At 67.9% G+C, this 25,124-nt stretch overlaps 1 protein-coding gene across 3 annotated transcripts in view; it reads left to right on the top strand.

The window, feature by feature from the left end:
• The first annotated feature begins 1,334 nt into the window (after positions 1-1,334).
• The window catches only part of LOC114814785 (cyclic AMP-dependent transcription factor ATF-7), a 43,313-nt gene continuing 19,523 nt past the window's right edge, over positions 1,335-25,124 (top strand). For 2 of the 3 annotated variants that reach the window (XM_029074243.2, XM_029074245.2), the window contains exons 1-2: positions 1,335-1,463; positions 18,149-18,217. In XM_029074243.2, the coding sequence (XP_028930076.1) occupies positions 18,170-18,217 (48 nt within the window). In that variant the 5' untranslated portion in view covers positions 1,335-1,463; positions 18,149-18,169. Of the gene's footprint in view, positions 1,464-2,640; positions 2,867-18,148; positions 18,218-25,124 lie in introns of those variants that run through there. The other variant, XM_029074244.2, reaches the window with a different exon arrangement.

Genomic DNA, 25,124 nt, shown 5'->3' with positions numbered 1-25,124 from the left:
CGCTTGGAACAGTGCTCTGCACATAGTGAGCGCTTAACAGATACCAACGTGATGAATTATTACACCTCCTGCTTATTTATTTGTACTGATGTCCTTTCCCCCCCCCCCCCCACTCTTTCATTCCGATCGTATTTCCTAAGCGTTTTCTGTGTGCAGAGCACCGTGCTAAGGGCTTGGGAAAGGGATTGTCGCTGTTTGTTGTTGTTTTGGACTTTCCCAAGCGCTCAGTACGGTGCTCTGCACACAGTAAGCGCTTAATAAATACGATCGAATGAAGGAGCGATGGCGCAATAGACAGGGACCTTCCCCGCGGGCAATGAGCTCACAGTCTGGGGCGGGGGAGGCCGACTTCGATACAAATAAATAAAATAACAGATATTTCCGCAAGAGCTGGAAGGGGGCCTGTCTTGGGCAGGGAAGGTCCCCGTTTCTTGTTGTACCGGGCTCTCCCGAGCGCTTAGCACAGTGCTCTGCACACCCTAAGTGCTCAATAAAGACGACCGACTGAATGAACGGTGCTTGGCATATCGTTGTTAGCGAAGCAGCGGGGCTCGGTGGCAAAAGTCCCGTTTTAGGAGTCGGGGGTCGGGGGTTCTAATCCCGGCCCCGCCACCCGTCAGCGGTGTGACTTCGCCGCCCTGGGCCTCAGTGACCTCATCTGGAAAATGGGGGTGAAGACCGGAAGCCTCACGTGGGACAACCCGATGTCCCCGGATCTGCCCCAGCGCTCAGAACAGTGCTCTGCACACCGTCAGCGCTTCGCGCATACCAACGTTATTATTATTAACAAATGCCGCCATCATTATTATTAATAAAGACGATGGAATGAAGGAACGAGACCATGTTTATCCTTGCATAGTAAGAACTCAACAAATACCATAATAATAACAGTATGAAATGGGGGGGGGGGGGAAAGTCCTGCCCCGGCCGCCCCCACTTCCGCCTGGGCCTCCGGCTCCTTCCCCCGCCCTTTGCCCCGAGCGGGCCCCGCCCCCTCCGCCGCGAGCCCCGCCCCTCACCCTCCGGGCCCCGCCCCCCGGCGGAGTCCCGTCCAATCAGGCGCAAGCCCCCGTCTATCATCCTCCAGGCCCCGCCCTCCGGGGGGTCCCGTCCAATCCGGCGCCAGCCCCGCCCGCCGCCATCTAGACCGCGCCCAGCCGCGGACCCATCCAATCAGACGCGAGTCCCGCCCATCGGGCCCCGCCCCCGTCCGGCCCCGTCCAATCCGACGCAAGCCCCGCCCATCGCCCTCCGGGCCCCGCCCACCCTCCTCCGGGCCCCGCCCCCTCGCTCGATCCCTCCCTCTCTCCCCCCCCCCCGCCCCCCGTCTCGGGAGTTCTCGCGAGAGGCGCGCGCCCGTCCTGTCCTGTCCTGTCCGGACGGGAGGAAAAGTGTCGGCGGGGCTGAGGGGAGCGAGGGAGAGGGAGAGGGAGAGGACGCGGCGGCGGCGGCGCTGAGGGCAGGTGAGTCCCGGCCCCCCCCGCCGCTCTCCCCACCCTCCCTTCCTCGGACGGCCCGGGCCGGGGCCGCTGGCTTTGGGGCGGGGTCTCGCCCCTCCCCCCTCCCCGGCCGCTCCCCTCCCCGGGGGGGGCGGGGAGGAGCGGGAAGGGTCGGCCAATGGGAGGGCGGCCGGCGGGGATTGACGGCGGCGCCGGCCAATGGGAGGCGGCGGGTCCCTGGCTCCGGCTCGACGGGGGGGGGGGCAGGGGCCCGGGTTGGGGGGAGGGGAAAGGCGGGGGCGCGGGGGGGGCACTGGGAGAGCGAGGAGGAGGGAGGGTGGGCATTGGGAGGGCAAGGGGGAAGGGGGTTGGCACCGGGAAGGCAGGAAGGAGGGTGCAGGTTGGCACTGCAAGGGCATGACGGAGGCTGGGGGGGGTGGTCCTGGGAGGGCAAGGGGGATCGGGGTTGGCACTGGGAGGACAAGGGTGGAGTGGGGATTGGCACTGGGAGGGCAAGGGGGACTGGAGGTTGGCACTGGGGGGGCGGGAGGGCGGTGGGCGATGGCACTGGGAGGAAAAGTGGGAGTGGGGATTGGCATTGGGAGGGCCAGGGGGACCGGAGGTTGGCACTGGAAGGGCGGGAGGGGAGTGGGTGGTGGCACTGGGAGGGCCGGGGGGACCGGAGGTTGGCACTGGGAGGACAAGGGTGGAGTGGGGATTGGCACTGGGAGGGCAAGGGGGACCGGAGGTCGGCACTGGAAGGGCGGGAGGGGAGTGGGTGGTGGCACCGGGAGGGCCAGGGGGACCGGAGGTTGGCACTGGAAGGGCGGGAGGGGAGTGGGTGGTGGCACCGGGAGGGCCAGGGGGACCGGAGGTCGGCACTGGGAGGGCGGGAGCGTAGTGGGTGATGGCACCGGGAGGGCAGGAGGGGAGTGGGTGGCGGCACTGGAAAGGCAGGACGGGACAGGAGAGAGTTGGGGGTTGGCGGCGGGAGGCGGGAGGAGAGCCGGGACTTGGCACGGGAAAGGCGGGAGGGGACGGGATCGGTGCTGCGGAGGGCAGGAGGTGGCGTCGGGAAGAGGAGGATAAAGGGCACGGCGAGGGAGGGAGGGAGGGAAGGAAGGAGGAGGGCCGAAGCTGGCAGGGGGGGAGAGCGGGGGCACGGAGCCGGGGAGGGCGGAAGCGGCGAGGTCGAGGGGACCCGATCCCGCCTCCGCCACCCGCCTGCCGGCCCGCCCCTCCGCGCCTCGGTCACCTCCTCCGCCAAATGGGGAATCCCGGCCCGGTTCCCCCTCCCGCTCGCATCGCGCGTCCCGCGTGGGACGGGGACCGGGGCCCGACCCGACTTCCCCGTACCTGGCCCGGAGCTGAGGACGGCGCTCGACGCGGGGCGGGGGCTCGACGGACGCCGCGGTCACTCCCCGTCGGTAAGGGGTTGGGCGGGGAAGAGGGGGCGAGGCCGGCGGGGCCGGCGAAGGGCGGGAGGAGAGCGGAGAAGACCCGGCGGAACGGGCCGGGGTTGGCAAAGAGATCGGAAAGAGGGAAGGGCGGCCCCGTGGAGCGGAGGTCGGATCCGGGGCGGCCGGGGGCGGAGGGGCGTGAGGGAGGAGGGGGACGGCCGGCGCGGCGGCCGAGGGCGGCGATGACGGGCCGTGCCGGGCGGAGTCGGAAAACCGGACGGGACGCGGAGCCCGCCGGATCCGACGGCGGGGAGGGGGGGCCGGGAACGGGCCGCTTCGGGCATCCCGGAGGCGGGGGCCGCCCGGGTCCTTCCCCCCGGCCCCCGCCCCGGGGTCGCGGGCACCGGGGGAGGAGTCCCAGGAGCGCCGCTTGCGTTCTCCGGCCGGGCCCGTTGGGCCCGCGGAGGCCCGCCTGTCCAGATCCCCCGCTTGCCCGGTTCCAGAGCCTCCGGCTCGGAAGGCCGCCCCGGCTCTCCGCGCCCGGGTCGCGGTCCGGGACGGCCCCCGCGACCGGAGGGACGCGCGCTCGGGCGGAGACGGGACGGTCCCGGGGGGCGCGGGTCGGCCCGGCCGGCTTCTGAGGGGACACGGCCGCGGCCTCGGGTGGTCCTCGCCGGGGGCCGGGGGGCCGGCACGTTGGAGAAGCCGTGTGGCCTCGTGTTCCTTCGATAGTATTTTCATTCAGTAGTATTTACTGGAGCGCTTACTACGTGCCAGAGCGCCGTAGGTGGAGCCTGGGAGTCACGAAGGTCACGGGTCCAATCCCGGCTCGGCCGCCGGTCCGCCGCGTGACCCGGGGCGAATCGCTTGACCCCTCTCGTCTGTAAAACGGGGATCGAGCCCCCCCGCCGCGTGAGACGGCGGGCCCGTGACCGACCCGACCTGCTCGTGTCCGGCGCCCGCCCCGGCGCGTGGCGCGGAGTAAGCGCTCAGCGGATACCGTCGTCATCCTCGTCATCTCGCCGGCGGTTCGGGAAAGCGCGTCGAGCGACGCGGGTTTCCAGCCGGGAGATCCGTGGGTCCTTTCGCCTCCGAAGCAGCGGGCGATGCCCGCTCCGCGTTGGGTCCCCGAATCCCACCGCGGGCCCTGTTCGGCGCGGGGTGAGGGCCGGCCCGGGATCCGCGTGGAACCCGCCGCCCGGGCGGACGTAACGCGACTCGGACGGAGGAGCCGGCGAGGCCAGCCGGCGGCTCCGCGCCGAGCGTTCGACCCGCCGCGGCCCCCCTCGTCCTCAGCCGCTGGGCTGGAGCGGGGGCCGCCGGCGGCGTCCCCTGCATTTGGGAGTCTCCCCTCGGCCTCCTCTGGTTTAGGAGGCGGGGCGGGGGGCGCGCGGAGACCCGTGCCCGCGCCGGGCGCCCCGCGGGCGCCCGGCGGGAAAGACCGCCCTTCGGGGTAGGCGTCCTCTTCCTCCCGGCACCGCGGAGCAAATTAGGAGCGGGCCGGCCTCCTCTCTCCGACCGATTGCGTCTCCGGGCCCCCGTACTTTACGGTCGCGGGACGGAGCCGGCGGGCGTCCGGGCGCGGGGCGAGGTGGCCGGCCAGCGGGCAGCCCCGGGAGGCGGCGGCGGGCGGGCCGTGGGCCTGAAATCATTAGAGGCGGCCAAACCGGCCCGCTCCCCCGCCCGCCCGGGCGCTGACGCCCGTCTAGCTACCGGCGCCGCCGCTCGTCTTTCAACTTCCGGATCGGAGTCGACACCCCGGGGTGGCTCCGGCGTGGTCGTCTTCAAGCCCCGCTGCTCCGGAATCTTAGTAGCTGCCGACGCCGTCCTCGGCGTCCGTTTTCACGGCCCTCTCCCGGGCCCCGTGTCCCGGCTCTGCCCGGGGGGTCTCCCCGGGCCGCCGTCCGAGGCGGTTTGGGGCCCGGTCCTCGGGGGAAGGGCGGATCTCTCGAAGAGGAGAGACGCGGCGTGGCTCGGGAGGTGGAGCCCGGGCCCGGGTTCTAACCCGGCTCCGCGCCGGTCTGCCGTGGCGTCCTCGGACAGGTCGCGCGGCTTCTCCGGGCCTCGCTTACCTCGTCTGTAAAATGGGGATTAGAGCGGGAGCGCCACGTGGGACGGGGACTGTGTCCAACCTGATCAGATCCGCCCCTCGGAACAGATACAAGTGCCGGGAACAGCGCCTGGCCCACGGCACGCGCGTTATCATTCCCGGGAGTGGTGGGATGGAGTCCGGATCGGGAGCCGGGGTCGGAAGTGAGAAGCGGAGGGCCGATTTCAGATCTCACTCCGGTCGCGGGAGGCTGAGGGTCGGTCGGTCGGCGGTGTTTATCGAGCGCTTACTGTGGGCAGAGCACCGTGCTGAGTGCTTAGGGGGTACGGTGCAACAATAAAGAGACGTTCCCCGCCCGCTCCGAGCTCACAGTCCGTAAGGGGAGGCGGACGTTAGAAGAAATAGACGACGGCCGTGGACGTAAGTGCCGTGGGGCTGGGCGGGGGGCTGAATAAGGGGAGCAAGTCGGGGCAACTCAGAAAGGAGTAGGAGAATAGTAATGATAATGGCATTCGTTAAGCGCTCACTATGTGCAGAGCACGGGTTCCGAGCGCCGGGGAGGATACGAGGTGATCGGGTCCGTCCCACGTGGGGCTCACGGTCTTGAACCCCGTTCAACAGATGGGGTGACCGAGGCACGGGAAAGGAAGGCCTCTTGGAGGAGATGGGCCTCCGGTCGGGCTCCGAAGGGGGGAGAGCATCACCGTCGGTCGGATACGGAGCGGCGTGGCTCGGTGGAAGGAGCCTCACGCGGACCGCCGATAACCCCGAATCCCCCCGGCGCTTAGAACGGTGCTCGGCACGTAGTAAGCGCCTAACAAATACCGTCAGTTAATTAACGAAGATGAGGAGGGAGGCACTCCGGGCCAGAGGCGGGACGTGGGCGAGGGGCCGGCGGCGAGGTGGGGGAGGCGGTATGGGACGGCGACGAGGTCGGCGTTAGCGAGAGCGGAGCGTGCGGGCCGGATCGGAGTAGAGAGCGGCGAGGGAGGTCAGGAGGGAGGCGAGGGGATCGGGCGCGACCGGCGGCGAAGGGAAGGCCGAGGGGTCGCGGGGCGGTGGTCTCCAGGTCCCGTCGAGATGGGGCGGAGGCCGGTGGCATCCCTTCTCCCCCGGGCCCGTCTCTCCCTGCAGCTCTCGCCCTCCGGTCGCTCCTAGGCCAGAGCGGGGGCCTGGCCTTTCCCGGCCCGGGGGCCGGACCCGGAGGACTCCGCCCCGGCCGGCCGCTCCGATGCTCTGGGTCTCTGGCCCGAGGTGGGCCGGCGGGGATTCTGATCCCAGTTCCGCCACTCGTCCGCCCTGTGGCCACCTCGCTCCTCTGTGCCTCGGTTCCCTCCTCCGTAAATTGTAGAATAATACTGTTGCTGTCTGTTAAGCGCTTACTATGTGCAGAGCACCCTTCTAAGCGCCGGGGGAGATACAGGGGTCACCGGGGGGGGGTCCACGTGAGGCTCCCAGTCTTCGTTTTCCAGGTGAGGTCACCGAGGGCCCGGTGAAGTGACTCGCCCGCGGTCGCCCGGCTGAGAGCGGCAGGGCCGGGATTTCGAAACCCGTGACCTCCGACTCCCAGGCCCGGGCTCTCTCCACTGAGCCAGCGGCTTCTCTGAGAAGACCCCGAGTCCTCCGCGGGACAGGGACCGTGCCCAACCCGATTGGCTTCCCTCCTCCCAGAGCTTATTACGGTGGCTGGCGCCTAGTAAGCGCTTAATAAATAGCACGGTTATCATGGTTAGTACGGGTCCCCCGGCCCACCCGGTGCCGATCTCGCCCCCCGGGCCTCACCGCCACCCGGAGCCCTTACGGACGAACCCCGTTACCGCAGCGCCCCGCTTTCGGCGTCCGTCTCCCCCGCCGGCCGTAGGGCGGGGCCCCCGGTCCGTTCGCCGCCGGCGTCCGGGACGGTCCCCCGTGCGCGGTCGGTGCTCTGGAAATGATCCCGGCCCCGCCACGGCCGCTCGGTGACCTCGGGCGAGTCGCTTCCCTCGGTCACCTCATCTACAACGATGGGGATTGAGACTGCGAGCCCCGCACGGGACGGGGACTGGGTCCAAACCCGATCCTCTCGTATCCACCCCGCCGCTCGGTTACGGCGCCTCCGGTAGGCACCTGAGAAACGCCATCGCCGTGATGAGGACGGGTCTTCCGGGCACTCGGCGACCTCGTCGGTGAAAATGGGGATGAAAGACCGTGAGCCCTGGCGGGACGGGGACCGTGTCCGCCCCGTTACCTCGTCTCTACCCCAGCGCCCGGTCCCGCGCTTGGCGCGGCAGCGAGCGCGCTGTCGGATACCGCGGTTAACGAATCCCGTCGACGGGGTTGCGGGACGGACGAGTCCGGACCCCGCCGCCGCCCGAGGCCAAAGAATCCGAAGCGGCCGGCCCCGGGGGAGGGCGGGGGCGGCCCGGGCTCGCCTCCGTTTCCGCCCGCGGCCGCTGGCCGGCGGAGCCTCTCCGAGAGGCGGGGCCGAAGGGCTGCCGACTAAGCCCGCCGGGGCGGCGGGGCCGGGGAGGCGGGGGACCCGGCGGGGGGCACCGGTCCGCGGGGGGGGGATGTCGCGGCCGGCGGACGGGGGCGGGCCGCGCCCGCGGCGGACCCCTGCTCCCGTGAGTCGAGCGCCCGTCGCCGCTCCCCGCGTCGCGGACGCCCCAGGCCCCCGGGACGTTCCGGTCCGGCCCGGCGGCCGGAGCCCGGGCCCGGGAGCCAGAAGGGTCCCGAGTTCCAATCCCGGCTCCGCCACTTGTCCGCGGCGGGATCCCGGGCAGGTCGCCTCACCTCTCTGGGCCTCGGCTACCTCATCTGGAAAATGGGGCGGAGCCGGTGCGCCTCGTGAGCCTCATTCATTCGGTCGTATTGGTCGAGTGCTCGCTAAGTGCAGAGCACTGTACTAAGTGCTTGGAATGTACAATAATGACGACGTTGGCATTTGTCAAGCGCTCACTTGCGCAGAGCACCGTTCTAAGCGCCGGGGGAGATACGGGGTCATCCGGTTGTCCCACGTGAGGCTCCCGGTCTTCATCCCCCGTTTTCCAGATGAGGTGCCTGAGGCCCAGAGAAGTGAAGTGACTCGCCCACGGTCACACAGCTGACGAGTGGCAGACCTGGGATTCGAACCCACGACCTCTGAGTCCCAGGCCCGGGCTCTTTCCGCTGAGCCCACGCCGCCTCTCTGCCTGGGAACATCAGGTACAGGGACCGTGGCCACCCCGATTTGCTTGTATCCACCCCGGTGCTTGGTACGGTGCCTGACGCAAAGTAAGCGCCTAACAGATACCGTTACTATCTCCTGAGTGCTCTCTGGGGGTGAACCACCGTCCTGAGCGCCAGAACGTAGCTCCGCGGCGTCCCCCAGCCCGCCGGGAGCAATCCCGGAGGCGGACGGGAACGCCCAGCGAGTCGGATCGTTTGCATTTATTGAGCACTTATTGTGTGCGGAGCACTGTACTGAGCACTTGGGAGAGGGCAGTCGTAGAAACAGGAATATTCCCTGTCTGCGACGGGCTCAGAGTCTGGGCGGAGACAGGCGTGAATAGAAATAAGTAATAATCGTCACGTTGGGATTTGTTAAGCGCTCACTGTGCGCAGAGCACCGTTCTAAGCGCCGGGGGAGATACGGGGTCATCCGGCTGTCCCGCGTGAGGCTCGCGGTCTTCGTCCCCATCGTACGGATGTGGTGACTGAGGCCCAGGGACGGGACGGGACCCGCCCGCGGTCCCACGGCCGACAAGTGGCAGAGCCGGGATTCGAACCCGTCACCTCCGACTCCCAAGGCCGGGCTCTTGCCACCGAACCGCGCCGCTTCTCCAAATGAGAGATGTGGACTCTGGATAGACCGGGAGCCTGTCGTCGGGCGGGGGTCGTCTCCGTTTGTTGCCGAATTGCCCTTTCCAGGCGGTTAGTACGGTGCTCCGCACGCAGTGAGTGCGACTGAATGAAGGGACAGACAGGAGGAGCAGCGTGGCTCAGTGGAAAGAGCCCGGGCCCGGGAGTCAGCGGACGGGGGCTCCGATCCCCTTCGGCTACTTGTCGGCTACGTGACCTCGGGCGGGCCACTTCACTTCCCTGCGCCTCAGTGACCTCATCCGGAAAACGGGGATTAGAGCCCGCGGGCCCCGCGTGGGACAGCCCGATCGCCTCGTGTCTAGCCCGGCGCTCAGAACGGTGCTCGGCGCGTGGTGAGCGCCTGACGGTTACCGTCGCTCTTCCCGTCATGTGGAAGTGAGTGCCGTGGGGCCGGGGGGGGGGGGGGGGGGCGAATACAGGGAGCGAGTCAGGCCCCGGAGAACGGGGTGGGAGAAGGGGAGATGAGAGGTGGGGAGGGGCGAGGGGATGGGAACCCCTCACGACCGCCCGGATGCCGAAGAGGGACCCATTCGGGAGCAGCCGCTCGGCCCCCGAGGCCCCGAGCCTCCTTCGGCAAGGGGCGGAGAGAGGGGGGCGGCACCGAGCATCCCCCCCCCCCCGCCGCCGTCTCTCGGCAGGGCGAGCCGCCATCTCTGGGGACGACAGAGAGGCTCTCCCGGCGGCTCGAGAGCCCGGCCCCGTGGGCGTTGGTTTCAGACCCGACGGGTCGGGTGCGGGCCCGAGCGGCCGCGAGTATTTTCGAAGGGCCGCCGGGAGGCGACGGGCCCCTCTCTCGGGTTTCGATTTTTCCGTGAAGCCCACGCACGCACCCCCCCCCCCCCCCCGCCCAAACGCGAGGGCTTCGGGAGGGCGGACGGGGAAGTGGCAGCCGGGAACGGGGCCTCCGCAGCCGGGAGGCGTGCGTGACCCCGGGCGAGTCGCTTCGCTCCCCTGCGCCTCGGTCGCCTCGTCTGTAAAATGGGGGTCGATTGTAGCCTCCCTCCGGCCTGGAACGCCCTCCCTCCTCAGATCCCACGGTGACTCTCCCTCTTCCTTCCGCGTCGCCCTGACTTGGCCCCTTTATTCCTCCCAGCCTCCGAGCCCTCCGGTCCCTATCTGACATTTATTTCTATTAACGACCGTCTCCCCGCGGACCGTAAGTTCACTGTGGGCGGGGAACACGTCTGTTCTACTCCGTTGTCCTCTCCCGGGCAGCCGGAACGGTGCTCCGCACGCGGTGAGCGCTCGATAAATACGACTGGCTGCGTGGGTTGGCCCCACGTGGATTGTATCCAACCCGATGAGCTTCCGTCTACCCCGGCGCTCAGAAGAGCGACTGGCACGCGGTAAGTGCTTAGATGCCGTTTAAAAGAAAGGAGAGGGGAGGGTTTGTCACCTGTCCCCCTCCCCGAAAGAAAAGAGGCGCGGCCGGAGGCGGGGGGCCGGAGCGGACGGCCCCGCGGGCCGGGCCCGCGGGAAGGGGCGCCGTCCGGAGGGGAAATGAAGTCACGGGCGGCTGCCGTTGTCCCCGCGCGAGGGAGGAACGGGGCCCGAGGTGGGGAAGACGACCGGACGGTTCAACTCCTTCCATCCGGGCCCCGGCTTCGCTTGGTCGTCCGGCCTTTCACCCTGAGGTCCGTTCATTCGTCCGGTAGTAGCTGTTGAGCGCTTTACTATGCGCGGAGCACTGTACCGAGCGCTTGGAACGGACAGATCGGTAACAGATAGAGGACGGTCCCGGCCCTTTGACGGGCTCCCGGTCTAATCGGGGGCGACAGACAGGCTTTCATGCATTCGATCGTATTTCCTGAGCGCTTACTAGGTGCGGAGCACTGTACCGAGCGCTGGGAATGTACAGATCGGCATCAGATAGAGACGGCCCCCGCCCTTCGACGGGCTTACGGTCTAATCGGGGGAGACGGGCAGACAAGAACAGTGGCGATAAATAGAGTCGAGGGGAGGACGTCTCATAAAAACGAGGGCGAACGATAGGGTCAGGGTGATGTACGTCCCATTAAACGAAATAAACCAAACAAATAGGGCGGTTCTCATTAAACAAAATAAATAGGGTGATGAAGATGTCGGAGGGGGCCGGCCGGGCCGCTCCCCTTCCGCCCTGGGTCAGTCGATCTGTCCGTCGTATCCGTTGAGCGCTTACTGGGTGCGGGGCACCGTACCAAGCGCTTGGGAGAGGGCCACATGACGTAAGAGACGCATTCCCTGCCCGCCAGGAGCGTTCGGTCTAGAGGCCCTTATCCCACTCCCTCGTCGGTCCCCGCGGGGATGTCGGTGAAGCAGGAAGTGCTCTCTGTCGCGCGTAGTGATTGAGCGCCGACCGTGTGCAGAGCACCGTTCCGCGCCCTCGGGACAGGACACCAGAGCGATCCACGGACCACGTTCCCTGCCTCTCCCGTCTCGCCTCTGGGGAGCTTTCGGCGGTCAGGACTAGGGTCTGGGACGAGGTGACCTCGGGCAGGGCCCTGCCGCCCCTGCCGTCGAAGCAGCGTGGCTCAGTGGAAGGGGCCCGGGCTCGGGAGTCAGAGGTCACGGGTTCGCATGCCGGCTCTGCCGCTTGTCGGCTGACTGTGAGCAAGTCACTTCACTTCTCTGGGCCTCAGTTCCCTCATCTGGAAAATGGGGATTCATCGCGAGCCTCACGTGGGACGACCCGATGACCCTGTATCTCCCCCGGCGCTTAGAAGAGTGCTCTGCGCATAGTAAGCACTTAAATGCCAACGTTAGTATTATTGTTATTACATCCCAGCTCCGCCACTCGTCAGCTGCGTGACTGTGGGCAAGTCACTTCACTTCTCTGGGCCTAAGTTCCCTCATCTGGAAAATGGGGATTAACTGGGAGCCTCACGTGGGACACCTTGATGACCCCGTATCTACCTCGGCGCTGCCCGTAGCGAGCGCTTAACAAACACCAACGTTGTTATTCCGTGCCGCGGCCCTTTACGGCTTCGGGGACGCTATTTGCTCAGCGCCCGCTCCAGGGTCAGAGAGAGCGGGCGCAGGTCCCTGGGCCCCCAGGGGATTCCTCGCGGCCTAAAAAGGAGGGAGAGCGAAGGGCTCCCCCCGCCTTCCCGTCTTACTGGGGGAGAGAAGCCGAGGTGACTTGTCCGAGGTCACACTGCGGGGGAGAACCAGGACGAAAACCCAGGCTTCCTGCCCCCCGGGCCCTTTCCGCCAGGCCACACTGCCTTCCTGGCCGAGTTTCCCGTCCCACCGCCCGGGGCGGAAATCTGTCCCGGAACGAATCTCTTCGCCGCCGCTCCGTGGCTTAAAGGTCCCGAAGCAGCGGACCTGCCAGCGTGAGCTAAGCGGGCAGGCCCCCTCCCTCCCGCCAACCCCGGCCTCCGGGCACAGGGCAGCCGTGCCGGGGGGAGCGGGACCCTGCCAACCAGAGGGTGAGATCGGGGCCGTGGGCCGGGCCCCGCCGGGGACCGTGGCAGGGTTGCATTTGGCTTTGTACGAGCGTACGCGTCTCCGAGCCCCGGGCTTTCTGGGCTTTGTTCTGGTGCTGGTTCTGTTGTTTACCTGTCGTCGTCCCCCACCCCCGGCCTCCCGGAATTTGCGGGCTTCAGAGTCGCCCGTCCTCTCCCCTTCCCGCTCCACCCTCCCTCCCCCCGCGGAGCCCAAGCCGCGACCTCCTAGCTTTTCCGGGGAGGGTTTGGGAAGCGGTAAGGCTCGGGGCGGGGAGACCGGGCCTCGGGCCAGGGGATCGAGGCCACGGGTGCCCGCCCGCGGGCACGGCCGGAGGATCGATCTTCCCTCTCCCCTTCGTCTCTGCCGACCCCCTGGCCGGGCCCGCCGGGGGCACGGCCGTCCCCCTAAGAGGCCCCAGAGGGAGTCCCAGATTCCTGCTGATCGATTCCCAGCAGGGAGATGGGAAGAAAAGCGCTTACTGTGTGCCAGGCACTGTACTAAGCGCTGGGGTGGACACAAGCAAATCGGGCGGGACACGGTCCCTGTCCCACGTAGGACTCGCAGCCTCTATCCCAATTTTACAGAGGCTCGGGGCTGAGGCTCGGGGAGGAAGCGAAGTGACTTGCCCAGGGTCGCACAGCAGACAGGCGGCGGAGCCGGGATTAGAACCCGTGACTTTAGGATTCCCGAGCCCCTACTCCGTCCGCTCCACCCGGCCGAACCGCTCAGTCGACCAGTCAGAGCACCGTGTTCTGGTTGGGAGGCTTTTTTGGCGTTTATTAAGCGCTTACTGTTGTGATAGGCACCGTGCTAAGTGCTGGGGTAGGTGCAAGCTCCTCAGGGTGGACGCAGCCCATGTGCCACGTGGGGCTCACAGTCTTAATCCCCATTCTATAGATGAGGGAACCGAGGCTCAGAGAAGCAAAGAGACTTGCCCGAGGTCACACAGCAGATACGTGGTGGAGCCGAGGTTATTAATAATACTAACGATGGTGTTTGTTAAGCGCTTACTGCGCGCCAAGCCCCGTGCTAAGCGCGGGAACAGATGCAAGGTCATCAGGTTGTCCCCCGTGGGGCTCCCGGTCTTCATCCCCATTTTCCAGATGAGGTCACTGAGGCCCAGAGAAGTGAAGCGACTCGCCCAGAGTCACACGGATGACAGGCGGCGGAGCCGGGATTGGCTGCTTCCGTTCGTCTCCAGAGAGAGGGCTTGGGAGAGCTGATGGCTTTGGACGATATCGTTCCCGGTGCTGGGATTTACTGGGGTAGGGAAGCGGGAAAGGGGGATTAATACGATCGATCGATCGATCGATCGATGGAGAGGCGCGGTCATTTGGAGGCGTGAGCCCAGGCCGGCGCGGTTAGTCTCTGCCCGTCCTCCTTTGCCTTTTTTTTTTTTTGTCTAAATCATATTTTTTAAGCTCCCACTACGCGCCGGGCACTGTACTAAGCTGTGGAGGAGATACCCCCCAATCCGGTTGGACACAGTCCGTGTTCCCTGTGGGGCTTCCAGTCTCGATCCCCGTTTTCCAGATGGGGTAACCGAGGCCCCGAGGCCACGCAGCAGATAAGCGGCAGAGCCGGAATCGGAATAATAACGCCGGTATCTGTTAAGCGCTTACTGTGTGCGGAGCACTGTTCTGAGCGCTGGGGTCAGGGTCATCGGGTTGTCCCACTTGAGGCACAGTCTTCATCCCCATTTTACAGATGGGGGAGCTGAGGCACCGAGAAGTCAAGTGGCCCGTCCACTGGTCCCACAGCCGACAAGCTGATCGGGTCGGACGGCGGGCTCTTGTCCGGGGCGAGGTTCGAGTCACCCCAGCCGAGGCCTCCGTTCGACCTCCTCACCCCTCGGGGAGGCTCGCTCGTAATTTGGGGCAAACGTCATCCTCCAGTGGCTTCCCAGTGGCTCCCCGCTCCAATAAGAGCGCTATGGTAGGAGCGGTACTTACTGAACACCCCCTGAGGGCCGGGCACCGTATCAAGCGCTTGGGAAACGCAGCGGAAGCCTCGTGATCGGCGCCCCGGCCGCGGGGAGCCGGCGGGGGGCGCCCGGGCTTGGAAGTCGGAAGGACCCGGGTTCCCGTCCCGGCTCCGCTGACTCCTCTGCTGCGCGTCCTCGGGCGAGCCGCTTCACTCCCCTGGGCGTCGGTTCCCTCGACTGGAACACGGAGCCCCACGGGGGACAACCTGATTACCCTCTATCCACCCCAGCGCCGAGAACGGTGCTTGGCGCGCGGTAAGTGCTCAACAGATACCATTATTATCATCCCGACCCGGCCCCTCGTCAGCTGTGTGACCGTGGGCCCGTCGCTTCACTTCTCTGTGCCTCAGTTCCCTCATCTGTAAAATGGGGACGGAGACCGGGAGCCTCCCGTGGGACCACCTCATTCCCCCGTACCTCCCCCAGCGCTCAGAACGGCGCTCTGCACGTGGTAAGCGCTTAACGAATACCAACGCCGTCGTCGTCGTTCCCCCGGCCCGCCCCGGTCGCGATTATTATTGTTTCGGTTCGAGGGCCGCGGCCGGACGCGGAATTGGAGCCGGGCCCCGGGACGAAGGGAGGGACGGCGGGACCGGGCTGCCGCCCTCTGGGAGGGACCCTCTTGATGGGCTCTGAGGGACGGGGGGAGGACGGCAGCTCAGTCCCGAAATCGGAGCGAGGACTCCGGCCTGGTCTGGGGGAGGGGGCCGAGGGGCCCCCCCCCCAGACGTCACACCCGCCCCCTCCTCGAAAACCGGCGGCGGCCCTCCCGGGGCGAGGCCCCGGCCCCTGGCCGGCGGCCGGCGGACGCTCCACCCTCTCAGGGATCGGCTCCCCTCCCCACCCCGAGCCCCCCGACCCCGGGCTCCATCCCGTTCTCATTTACAGATGAGGTGACTGAGGCGGAGAGAAGTGAGATGACTTGCCCAGGGTCACACAGCAGGCAAGTGGCGGAGGGAGGCGGGATTAGAACCCACGTCCTCTGACTCCCCAAGCCCGGCCTCTTTCCGCTAAGCCACGCTAGTTGGGGGTGTGACCCGGGGCTCGGGGGGCGTTCATCCTGTCCAAGGGCCCCCCGCTCTGGCAGCCGAAGGGGACCCCCCCACCCCCCCTTCCCCCGGCCCTTCTGCCTGGAGACTCAGTCACAGCCGCCCCGGGACCTTCCTGCAGGCTACCAGGCCTGAGAGAGCACAGATTCTCATCGTCACCTCTCTGCGTGCGCCTATATATACGTATGAATATATATATAATGTGTGTGTGTGTGTGTGTGTGTGTGTGTGTGTCTTGTTTTCAACTGAACATTCATTTCTTTAATTCGGTTTCTTCCTCTCGTGAATAATCATTCCATGGCCGGGTCTTCCATTACAGTGCAACCTCTCCCCCCCCCCCCTTTTTATTTTAATGGTATCTGTTAAGTGCCCCCTACGTGCCAGGCTCTGTACCAAACGCCGGGGTAGAGAGAGGTTAATGAGGTCGGACACGGTCCCCGTCCCCCGTGCGCCTCACGGCCTCAGTCGCCATTTTCCAGTTGAGGGAACCGAGGGAGGGAGAAGTCTCAGGGACCTGGATGATTCCCGCTCCCCCCGCCCCCCGGGATTCTGGGGGGGGTCTGCCCCCCCAGGAGTGTCCTAAAGACTCAAGCCCCTTCGGGTCTGGGCCCCCTCCCTGCACGTCCTCCCTCCCTCCAACCCTCTGGTCTCCGATGAGGCTGCGGGATTCCCGCTCCCGCGTCCCGCGTCCGCGGGCGTTTTTCCGCCTCCTCACCCCTGCTCTCTCTCTCCCCTTCCGGAGCTGCTGGGGTTGGGGGGAGCTGGGAGCTCCTGGGACTCGTCGTAGTGGGATCCGTGGGGGATGGACAGAGGGCTTTCCCTTATCCTTCCTTCCTCCCCCCTCCCAGTTCTACTCCCACCATCTCCTTATTGGACGTCACCATTTTCCACCTCTCCTCCGATCCAGGCCGAAAGCCCCCCCCCGGGCCTCCCCCGGCTCCGCCGTGGTCGGGCCCTCTCCGCGCGGCCGGCCGTCACCCGTACGGGGCCCCGGGGCCCTACGGGGGGGCCGTTGACCGCCGTTGACCGCCCGGGCCCCGGGAACCCGGAGCCCGGCCGGGTCGGGGGTCGGTGCGAGACGCCGGTTGTCGGCGAAGGCCGGGAGCCCCGCCGGCCCGCGGGGCCGTCGTGGCCGGCCGGGGATGCCGGGGGTGGGGGCGGTACGGTGGGGGGCTCCTGGGGCAGGGAGGGAGCAGCACCGTGATCCCGGGAGAGGAGAGGTGGCTGAGCGGAAGGCCCGGCGGGAAGAGGAGGCGGGATCGAGACCGTCGCACCGTCGCCGCGGTCTCCCCGGGCCTCCTGGGCTGAGGGAAGGGCCGGCGGTCCCTCCGCCCCCGCAGCGGGGGAGGATCCGGACACGGATGGGAGCGGGGCTCGATGCCCGGAACGCCCCCGCCCCGGCGTGCCGTCGGCCGCCCCGCCCCCTCGTCCTCGGCCCGGAGCCCGGCTACCGGGACGCCGGCCCGATCCGACCCTAGGCGCCGGCCCGAGATCCCCGAGCCCTCGCGTGGCGCGGGCCGGCCGGGGTTCGGGCGAGCCCGAGGCCCGGCTCCCCCGCCCCCCTCCCCGGGAAGAAGCGGAGCCGGCCCGGATCCCTCCGGCCAGGCGCGGGGGCCGGGCTCCCGCTGTCCCCGGGCTCGCCGCGGGCGGGAGCCGGACGCGTTCGTTCCGGGAACACGATTTACCGAAGCGGTTTATCCCGGCCGAACGCCGTATAAATCTGCGTCCGGGTCCGTGTGCCCGGGCGTCTGCGGGCCGGCCCCGTTTCCGCGGCGCGGTCCCTCGGCAGGGGCGGGTGGGCGGGGGGGGGGGTCCTCCCCGGCGGACCTCGGGCCGCCGCCCCCTCCTCCTCCTCCGCCTTCGCTCCTGTCGCGGGACCCCCGAGGAGGGCGGTCCGGACCAGGTCTGCGGCGGTCACCCCAGCCCCGGGCGGCTCGGGGGCCCGGCCGCGCGCCGCCCGTGGGGCGGCCCGAGCTCAGCCCGGCGCGTCGGGCCGCCGGGCCCCTTGGGGCGCGCCGGGCGAGCCCTCGTTCCGCTGACCCCCGCCCCCCGGGCCCGGCCCCCTCCCCACCCCAGACCGGCCGCCCGACGGCTCCGCCGGGCCTCCGCCTCCGGTCCCGTGTGGCCGAGCGGCGACCGTCGACCCCCCGAAAGGCGCCGGGGATTTGGGGGCGCGGGGGGCCCGGGCGAGAGTCGCCGCCCTGCCGCCGTCTGCCTCCCGCGGCCGAGCCCGCTCGCCCGGCAACCCCCCGAAGAGGTGACATTTGGTTTATTGCCGCTTTTAAAAACGTGGCCATAAATAGAATCGGCAAGGGGGAGGGGCGGGGGGGGGGGGGGCGCTGCTACTTCTCGGTTCGCTGAGGGGTCCGGGGGGCGGGCGGGGGGCACCCGGCCAGGTCGGGCTGCTTTTATTTGGTCTTTCTCCCCCAGCCGGTGCCAATCCCTCTCCTCGCGGGCCGGCCGGCCCGGTGGTCCGTCGTCACGGGCGGGGACGGGGGCCGAGGGCGGCCCGGCCCCCGAGCCCCCTCCCGTGATCCCCCGGTTGTGGAAACGACAGATCCCCCACACACACACACTCCGCGGCGGAGTTCGGGGGGTCCGGGCCGGGGAGGGCCGGGGGCGGGGGGGGGCGAGGCCGCCAGAAGGCACGAAACAGCCCGACCGTTTAAATCTAAATTTTCCTAATGGACCATCTCGGCGGCGGCAGACACACGAGACGCAGTAGATCAGCCGGGCCCTGGCGGGTGGGTCCCCGGAGCCTCGGAGTAACCGCCTCGGCCCCCTTGATAGATTGCGTTTCCAAGGACACCTGCTTCTGGGCTGGATAGCTCGGAGATACTTGGGGGAGGAGGGGAGAGTCGTGCGTGTGCCTGCCCCCCCTCCCCACACACACGCACCGTGCGCACCCCCCGACGCATTTAACGTAACTCTCCCCCCCCCCCCTTTTTCCTCCCCAGCTCCGCTCGGCTGTGTGAAATATGGGAGACGACAGGCCATTTGTGTGCAGCGCCCCAGGCTGCGGACAGGTACGTGTACGATATATTTTACCGCGAATGTCTCGTCGTGAATCAGAGTGGCCGTTTCATCACGGAGGCAGAGAGTTTAAAGCCGGCGCTTTACGTGCTCGCCGGAGGTAATCGGATCGGAGGGCCCGCCCCGGGTAAATCCAAGTTACGAGGAAGCGCGGGCCCTCTCCTTCCCCGCACGCGCGCGGGGGCGACGCCCTCCCCCCCGCACGTGCCCCTGAGCTCAAGCACGCACGCGTGTGCGCACCCGCGGCGATGAGAACCGCGGCATTCGGGAAGCGCTCGCCACGCGCCCGGCACCGTACGGAGCGCCGGGGCGGGCGCGAGGTCGTGGCGTCGGACGCGGACCCCGGCCCGCGCGGGGCTCCCGGTCCTCGTCCCCGTTTTCCGGAAGCGAGGCCCGGAGAAGCGACGGGACCTGCCCAAGCTCACGCTGCAGGCGCGCGGCGGAGCCGGGGTTAGAACCCGGGTCCTCCCGGGTCCCGATCCCGCGCTCTACCCGCCGCGCCGCCGCCCTGCTCCGACGGAACTCTCGCCCGCGCTGCCGTCCGGGCTCACACGCTTGAGTACGGCAGAAATGTTTCGGGCCTCTTTCGGGGCCTCCCCCGCCGGCCCTTGAAGGAGGGTGCCGAGAATTCCCCGGCGGGTCTTGTCCTCTCCTTCCTCCCCCTCCTCTTCCTCCCGCTCCTTCCTCCCACGCCCCGTGAACCAGGCGCAGAAGGCGCGGGGCAGCTGAGGGTGCGACCGCCGCCGGTCACGACCCCCCCAGGGAGGGTAGGGGCCCAGAGAACCCCCGGCTTCCCCGGCGGCCTCTCGGCCTCCGTCGTATCCGTCGCCGAAGGGAATCCCGCCTCGGGGCCGGGGGGGCGGCGGCCGTTTCCGAAACCCCGTCTTCTCCCCCGTCCGCGCGGCGGGGGCCCCTCTGACGGTTTCGGGGCTCCCCTCCCCATCCCCACCGAGGACCTCCGGTCCCAGGGGGGCCTCACCCCCGGGGACGGGGGCCGTCTGGAGCCCGAGCGGGCCCACGGGGCCGGGAGGGTGGCCCGGACGGAGGGCGCGCCCTGGCGTCCCCTCCTCGTCATCTGGGGGGGGAGGGGTCTTCTCGCCATTCTCAGCCCCGGGGCGGGGCCCGGGGGTGGACCGGTCCCCCCGGGCGGGGGGGAGTCCGTTCCTGGCGAGACGGTAGCAGCTAGGTTTTGCCGTCCCTCTCCGCTGCGTTCGGAAACCGCGGGAGACGGGGGACCGCCTCCTCCTCGTCCCCAGGCGCACGCCCCAATCCCTACCCCCCCCCCCAGCCCCCAAGAGACCCCCGGGTCTCTCCTGGGATTGCCCCGGGCTGGGCCTCTGGAGATGAAATGGGGGGACGGCTGCTCCGGGTCCCTCCGATTCCCCTTCCAGGGATCGCCCCTTCCCCGCCGTACACAAGTGCACCCCCGGCTTCCCCCCACCCCCGTAACGGAGCCGGCAGGCCTCCGGGGAGGCAGGGCAGAGTGGTGGTTTAACCGCCGCTCGCTCCGCTAAATTCAGGCCCCGGGCAGCTCCTACGCGGGAGATTAGTTGAGCGGGCCACGTGTGCCCCTGCTTCCCGTTTGCCTACAGTTCTGCCCCTTCTCTCCCCGCCACCCTTTCGACTCGCGCGCTGCCATCTCCCCCGGGGGCTCCGGCCCGCCCTCCCCCCGACTCCGGAGGGTCCCGGCCAGAGAGGCCCCTCCCCGCCGGCCCCCCGGAGCGAGGGGAGTGAGGACCGAGACTGCCGAGGGAAAGGAAGGTGTGAGGGGGAAAGCGACGGTGGAGAAGCGGGGAGGTCGGTGTCCGCCCACCCCCTCCCCGGGCCCCCCGGGCTCAGAAGACCCCCCCCCGCCCCCCCCCGTGGGCCGTGGCGCCCGGGGGAGGCGAGGGGAAGGGTCCACCCGAAATAGCCCCGGAGACCGTGCCGGCCCCCGATCCGGTGCGGGCCGCGGGGCCCTCGGTGGAGACGTAAACATGTTTTGGTTGCTAGGTCTTTAATGGCTGTTATTTTTGGATTCCGTTCACGGTGGACTTCCCAACGGCAAGTCTAATGCGGCACGGCTGACTTCTAAAAGTGCCGCCCGCGCTCTTTTTCTCGGGCGCCGCCGAAGGTCGTGCCGCCCGCTCTCTCGTCCTCGGAGACGGGTGACGGGCTGGCGCGGACCCCCCGGGCCCCGCCGGGCCCCCTCCGGGGGGCTCCCCGCCCGCGGGGACCGCGGGAGGGCCGGGTCCGGCCCACCCGCCCTTCGCGGGCGGGGGCCGGGGGGCGAGCCGTGCCCGAGGGAGGCCGGGGGAGTGACCGGACAGGAACCCCCCTGAGGGGTTGCCCGGCCTCTCCCTCCCCCGGCACCCGGGCCGCGGGCGGACGCTTGGGTCTAAGCGGAGGATCGGGGAGGATCGGGTCGGGCGGCCCCCCGCCGCGACCCCCCGTTTTGGGGAGGCGGGGTAAGGGTAGACCGGCGGGCCGCTTCGGACGTCCCCCCGCCCTCCAGGTCACCCGCGTGCCCCCCTCCCGGAGCGTCGCGACCCCCGCCGGCCCCGGGAGCCGGCCGCAGCCCTACCGTTGGGCTCGCCGGCCGGGCCGAGGCCCACCCCGTCTCCGTCCGGAGCCGGGCCCGGCGCGGCCGGGAAGCCGGGAGTCCCTCTCCCGGCGGGGCGGAGGGGGGCAGCCACACCCCCGCCTCCACGGCCCCGGCCCGACCGGCGTCCCTGGGATGATCCCCCCCGGCCCCGGCCCGGAGCCGAGACGCGGGGGGGGGGGGGGGGAAAACGATTTCGGAGCCGGGGTCGCGCCCGGCGCTCGCGCGGCCTCCGGACCCGTTTAGCGGTCCTCCGGCCCCGCCGCCGCCGGCCCATCCGTCCCCATCGCCGCGTAATATACGAGACGGCGCCCGGCGGGTGGGATCGGTTAAATGCCCGCGGGCCATCGAGGTGCGTGTTTTATCACCTGCGGGATTCGGGCCGGGCCGAGGCGTCTCGACGGATCGTCCCGTCCGGCGGCGGGAGGGGAGCGGCGTCTGGAGCGGCTAGAGCCCGGCCCCGGGAGTCGGAAGGTTCCGATCCCGGCCCCGCCGCTCGTCTGCCGCGTGACCTCGGGCAGGTCGCTCCTCCGGGCCTCGCTCACCCCGTCTGTAAAATGGGGATCGGAGACCGTGAGCCCCACGTGGGACGGGGACCGAGTCCGACCCGACCCGGTTGTTTCCACCCCGGCGCTTAGTGCCGTGCCCGGCACGTGGTACGCGCTCAACCTGGCGTAGTAAGTGCTCGGAGGAGCAGCGTGGCTCGAGGGAAAGAGCCCGGGCTTGGGGATCGGAGGTCGTGGGTTCTAATCCCGGCTCCTCCACTTGTCTGCTATGTGACCTTGGGCGAGTCACTTAACTTCTGTGCCTCAGTTACCTCATCTGTAAAAATGGGGATTAAAAAAAAAAAAAAAAAAACGTAAGCCCCACGTGGGGCAATCCGATGACCCTGTATCCACCCCGGCGCATAGAACGGAGCTCCGCACGCAGGAAGCGCTTAACAAATACCGTATTATTATTATTTATTGGACGCTTACTGTGGGCGCAGCGAGAGAAGCAGCGTGGCTTAGTGGAAAGGGCCCGGGCCTGGGAGTCAGAGGACGAGGGTTCCAATCCGGCCTCCGCCGCTTGCCTGCCGTGTGACCTTGGGCGAGCCACGTGACGTGTCTGTGCCTCGGCCGCCTCATCTGGAAAATGGGGATTGAAACCGTGAGCCCCACGTGGGACGGACCCGATTACCCCGCATCTACGCCAGCGTTCAGAAGCGTGCTCGGCACATACTGAGCACTTACCGGATACAATGCTAATTATTATTACTAAGCGCTCCAGAGAGTCCCGTAAAAAATAAATAAATAAAGGTGGCCTTCCCCCCCGGAGAAGGGCGGGGGGGGGTACGGGTGAGAGCTTGCGGACCCCAGGTGGGCCACCCCCCACCCCGGATCCTTTCTCCCCTTCCTCTCCTGGAGACCAGCCCCCACTTTTCATTCATTCCGTCGTATTTATTGAGCGACGGGGACGGAGCCGAGGTCGACCCCGGCCCCGCTCCGCCGACCCCCACGGCCCCCCTTGGCCCAGGCGACGTCACCCTCAGAGGGGAGGACCGAGGGGGCTTCTCGCAGCACGGGGGGCCGGCCCCGTCCCGTCCCGCTTCCCGCCGCCCCCCCCCCCCCCCCGGGAGCGCCGGAGCCTGAGACCCAACGCCGGTCCGGTCCCGCCCACCGAGACCTCCCTCCGGACCGCCCCCCCACCCGTGACTTGGAAAACTTCCCGGAGAACACGCGATAATAATAATAATTGTAGTAGTAAGAGCTCTCTCGATAGCCGAGCACCGTACCGAACGCTGGGATAGACGCTCGTCAGGTGGGACAGAGTCCCTCCCCGCGGTCTAAGTAGGAATCTTTCCGTTCTCCGTCGGGCACCTGGCCGATGCCGCAGATGGAAAACACACGCGCGCGCACAGAGCCCGACGGCCCGGTTAAGCGGCGTGGCGTCTCTAACGCCGATCGACTCGCTCGGCGGTAACGTCGCCGTCTCCGGGCCTCGTCAGCCCCCGTCTCCGGGCGCGGGTCCGTAACGCATCTGCGTGTACCTCCGCCGCGCTGTATAAATAATAATAAGTAATCACCAGATGGCCCGGAACGGCTCCTCTGGACCCGCCGAGCCTCCCGAAGCTGTTAGGAGAGTCTTCCGGCGTTTTGCCGGGAGAGGCCCGTCGTAGATTTATGCGTGAAAAGATTCAAACTCACAACTGGGTGTTTTAGGGCCGGCCACGGGCTGTCTACGTTGTAAATATTTAACGGGCTCCGCGCCGCGCCGAGCGAGTGCGCCGACGTTACTCCCCACCTTTGGGGGCTCTGAGACTCCCCCGACCCTCCCAGCCATTTAAAGACGGGGGGGCGGGGAGGGGGAGAGGGGAGGCCGATAAATCGCGCGTTATGAGCCGGGCGCTAACGAGGCTTCCGAGAAGACGCGTTCGGAGAGCCGACCCGGCGACGCTTCCCTCGGAGGCGGAGGGGCGACGCTCTCGATTCATTTGTCTTTTTAATGGCGTCCGTCCAGCGCTTACCGGGGCCCGGGCGCTGTACTGAGCGGCTGGGCAGACCCAAGCTGATCGGAGTGAACACAGTCACCGTCCCCGTTTTACAGAGGAGGGACGGAGAAGTGACGTGCCCCGGGTCACCCAGCGGACGCGCGGGCGGAGCCGGGATTAGGAGCCGGGTCCTTCCCGGTGATCGAGTCGGTCGTATTCGTTGAGCGCTTCCTGAGTGCGGAGCGCTGTTCTGAGCGGGTGGGAGAGTGCGCTGTGGCAGTATAACGGACATCTACTCCGGGGCTCGGCGCGTAGCGGGCACGTAACGAATACCGTTATAATGTGGCTCAGTGGAGAGAGCACCGGCTGGGGGGGGGGTCAGAGGTCATGGGTTCCGATCCCGGCTCCGCCGCTTGTCAGCCGTGCGACCTTGGGCAAGTCACTTCACTCCTCCGGGCCCCAGTTCCCTCCTCTGGAAAATGGGGGTGAAGGCCGGGAGCCCCACGGGGGACGACCCGATGACCTCGTCTCTCTTCCGGCGCCTAGGGCGGTGCTCTGCACGTAGTGAGCGCTTATTATTCTTAGAGGCGGCGACTGGGGAGGGGGGTCCTTCCCCTGGGGGAGGCCCCCGTCGAGGGGAGGGTGCGGGGGTCGTTGGCTCCCCGATCGGCCCCCGCCCCCGGTGCTCGGGGAGAGAGCGCGGCGGTTGGGAGGAGGACCGGCCCCCAGGACGTGCCGCAATCGGTGGTTTCCAAACGTTTCCAAACGGACCAACGGCCGCGGGGCTGGGGCCGGGCGGGGCTTCCCTCCCCTCGCCCCCCACCCCGTGGCTCGGTGGAAAGAAGCCGTCAGAGGTCATGGGTGCGAATCCCGGCCCTGCCGCTTGTCAGCCGGGTGACTGTGGGCAGGTCACTTCACTTCTCTGGGCTTCAGCTGGAAAATGGGGAGGAAGACCGAGCCTCACGTGGGACAACCTGATGACCCTGTATCTCCCCCAGCGCTTAGAACGGTGCTCGGCACACAGTAAGCAGTCGTTTGACAGATACCAACATCATTATTATTATTACGAGCCGCCGCCCCCCCCCCCCCGGCCGTCCCCGGGGCACGTTGGCGGCCTTCAGATCCTGGCCGTCTTCCCTCTTCCGCCTCTCCCGCCGTCTGTCGTCCATCTCACAGCCCACCCCTCACCCACATCCCGCCACCTGCCGTCCCACAGACGGTCACCCCCCCCCCCAGCCTTCCTCCGAGAGGCCTTCCCTGACTACCCCTTCCCTTCCCCCCTTTCCTCCTCTCTCACTCCCTTCCGCGTCGCCCCGAATTGGCTCAGTGGAAAGAGCATAGTAGTCAGAGGCCATGGGTTCGAATCCCAGCTCCACCACCAGTCGGCTGTGGGACTTGGGGCGAGTCGCTTCGCTTCTCGGCGCCTCAGTGACCTCATCTGGCAAATGGGGATGAAGACTCACGGGGGGGGGGGGGGGGGCGCGACCTGATGACCGTATAGAGAGGCAGCTTGGTTTAGTGGAAAGAGCCCGGGCTTAGGAGTCAGAGGTCGTGGGTTCTAATCCCGGCTCCGCCGCTTGTCAGCCGTGTGACCTGGGGCGAGTCACTTCACTTCTCTGGGCCTCAGTGACCTCATCTGGAAAATGGGGTTGAAGACTGGGAGCCCTACGTGGGACATCCTGATGACCTCGTATCTACTCCGGCGCTCAGAACGGTGCTCGGTACATAGTAAGCGCTTAACAGATACCAACATTACGATTATCATCATTATTATTACCTACCCTAGCACTTAGAACGGTGCGTGGCGCGTAGTAAGCACTTAACAGATACCGACGTTATCTCCCCCTCC

The sequence above is a fragment of the Ornithorhynchus anatinus genome, chromosome 10 (assembly GCF_004115215.2).
Source record: "Ornithorhynchus anatinus isolate Pmale09 chromosome 10, mOrnAna1.pri.v4, whole genome shotgun sequence".
NCBI lineage: Eukaryota > Metazoa > Chordata > Mammalia > Monotremata > Ornithorhynchidae > Ornithorhynchus > Ornithorhynchus anatinus.
Note: the sequence above shows the minus strand (reverse complement) of the source record. Positions and strands in the feature narration are given on the sequence as shown.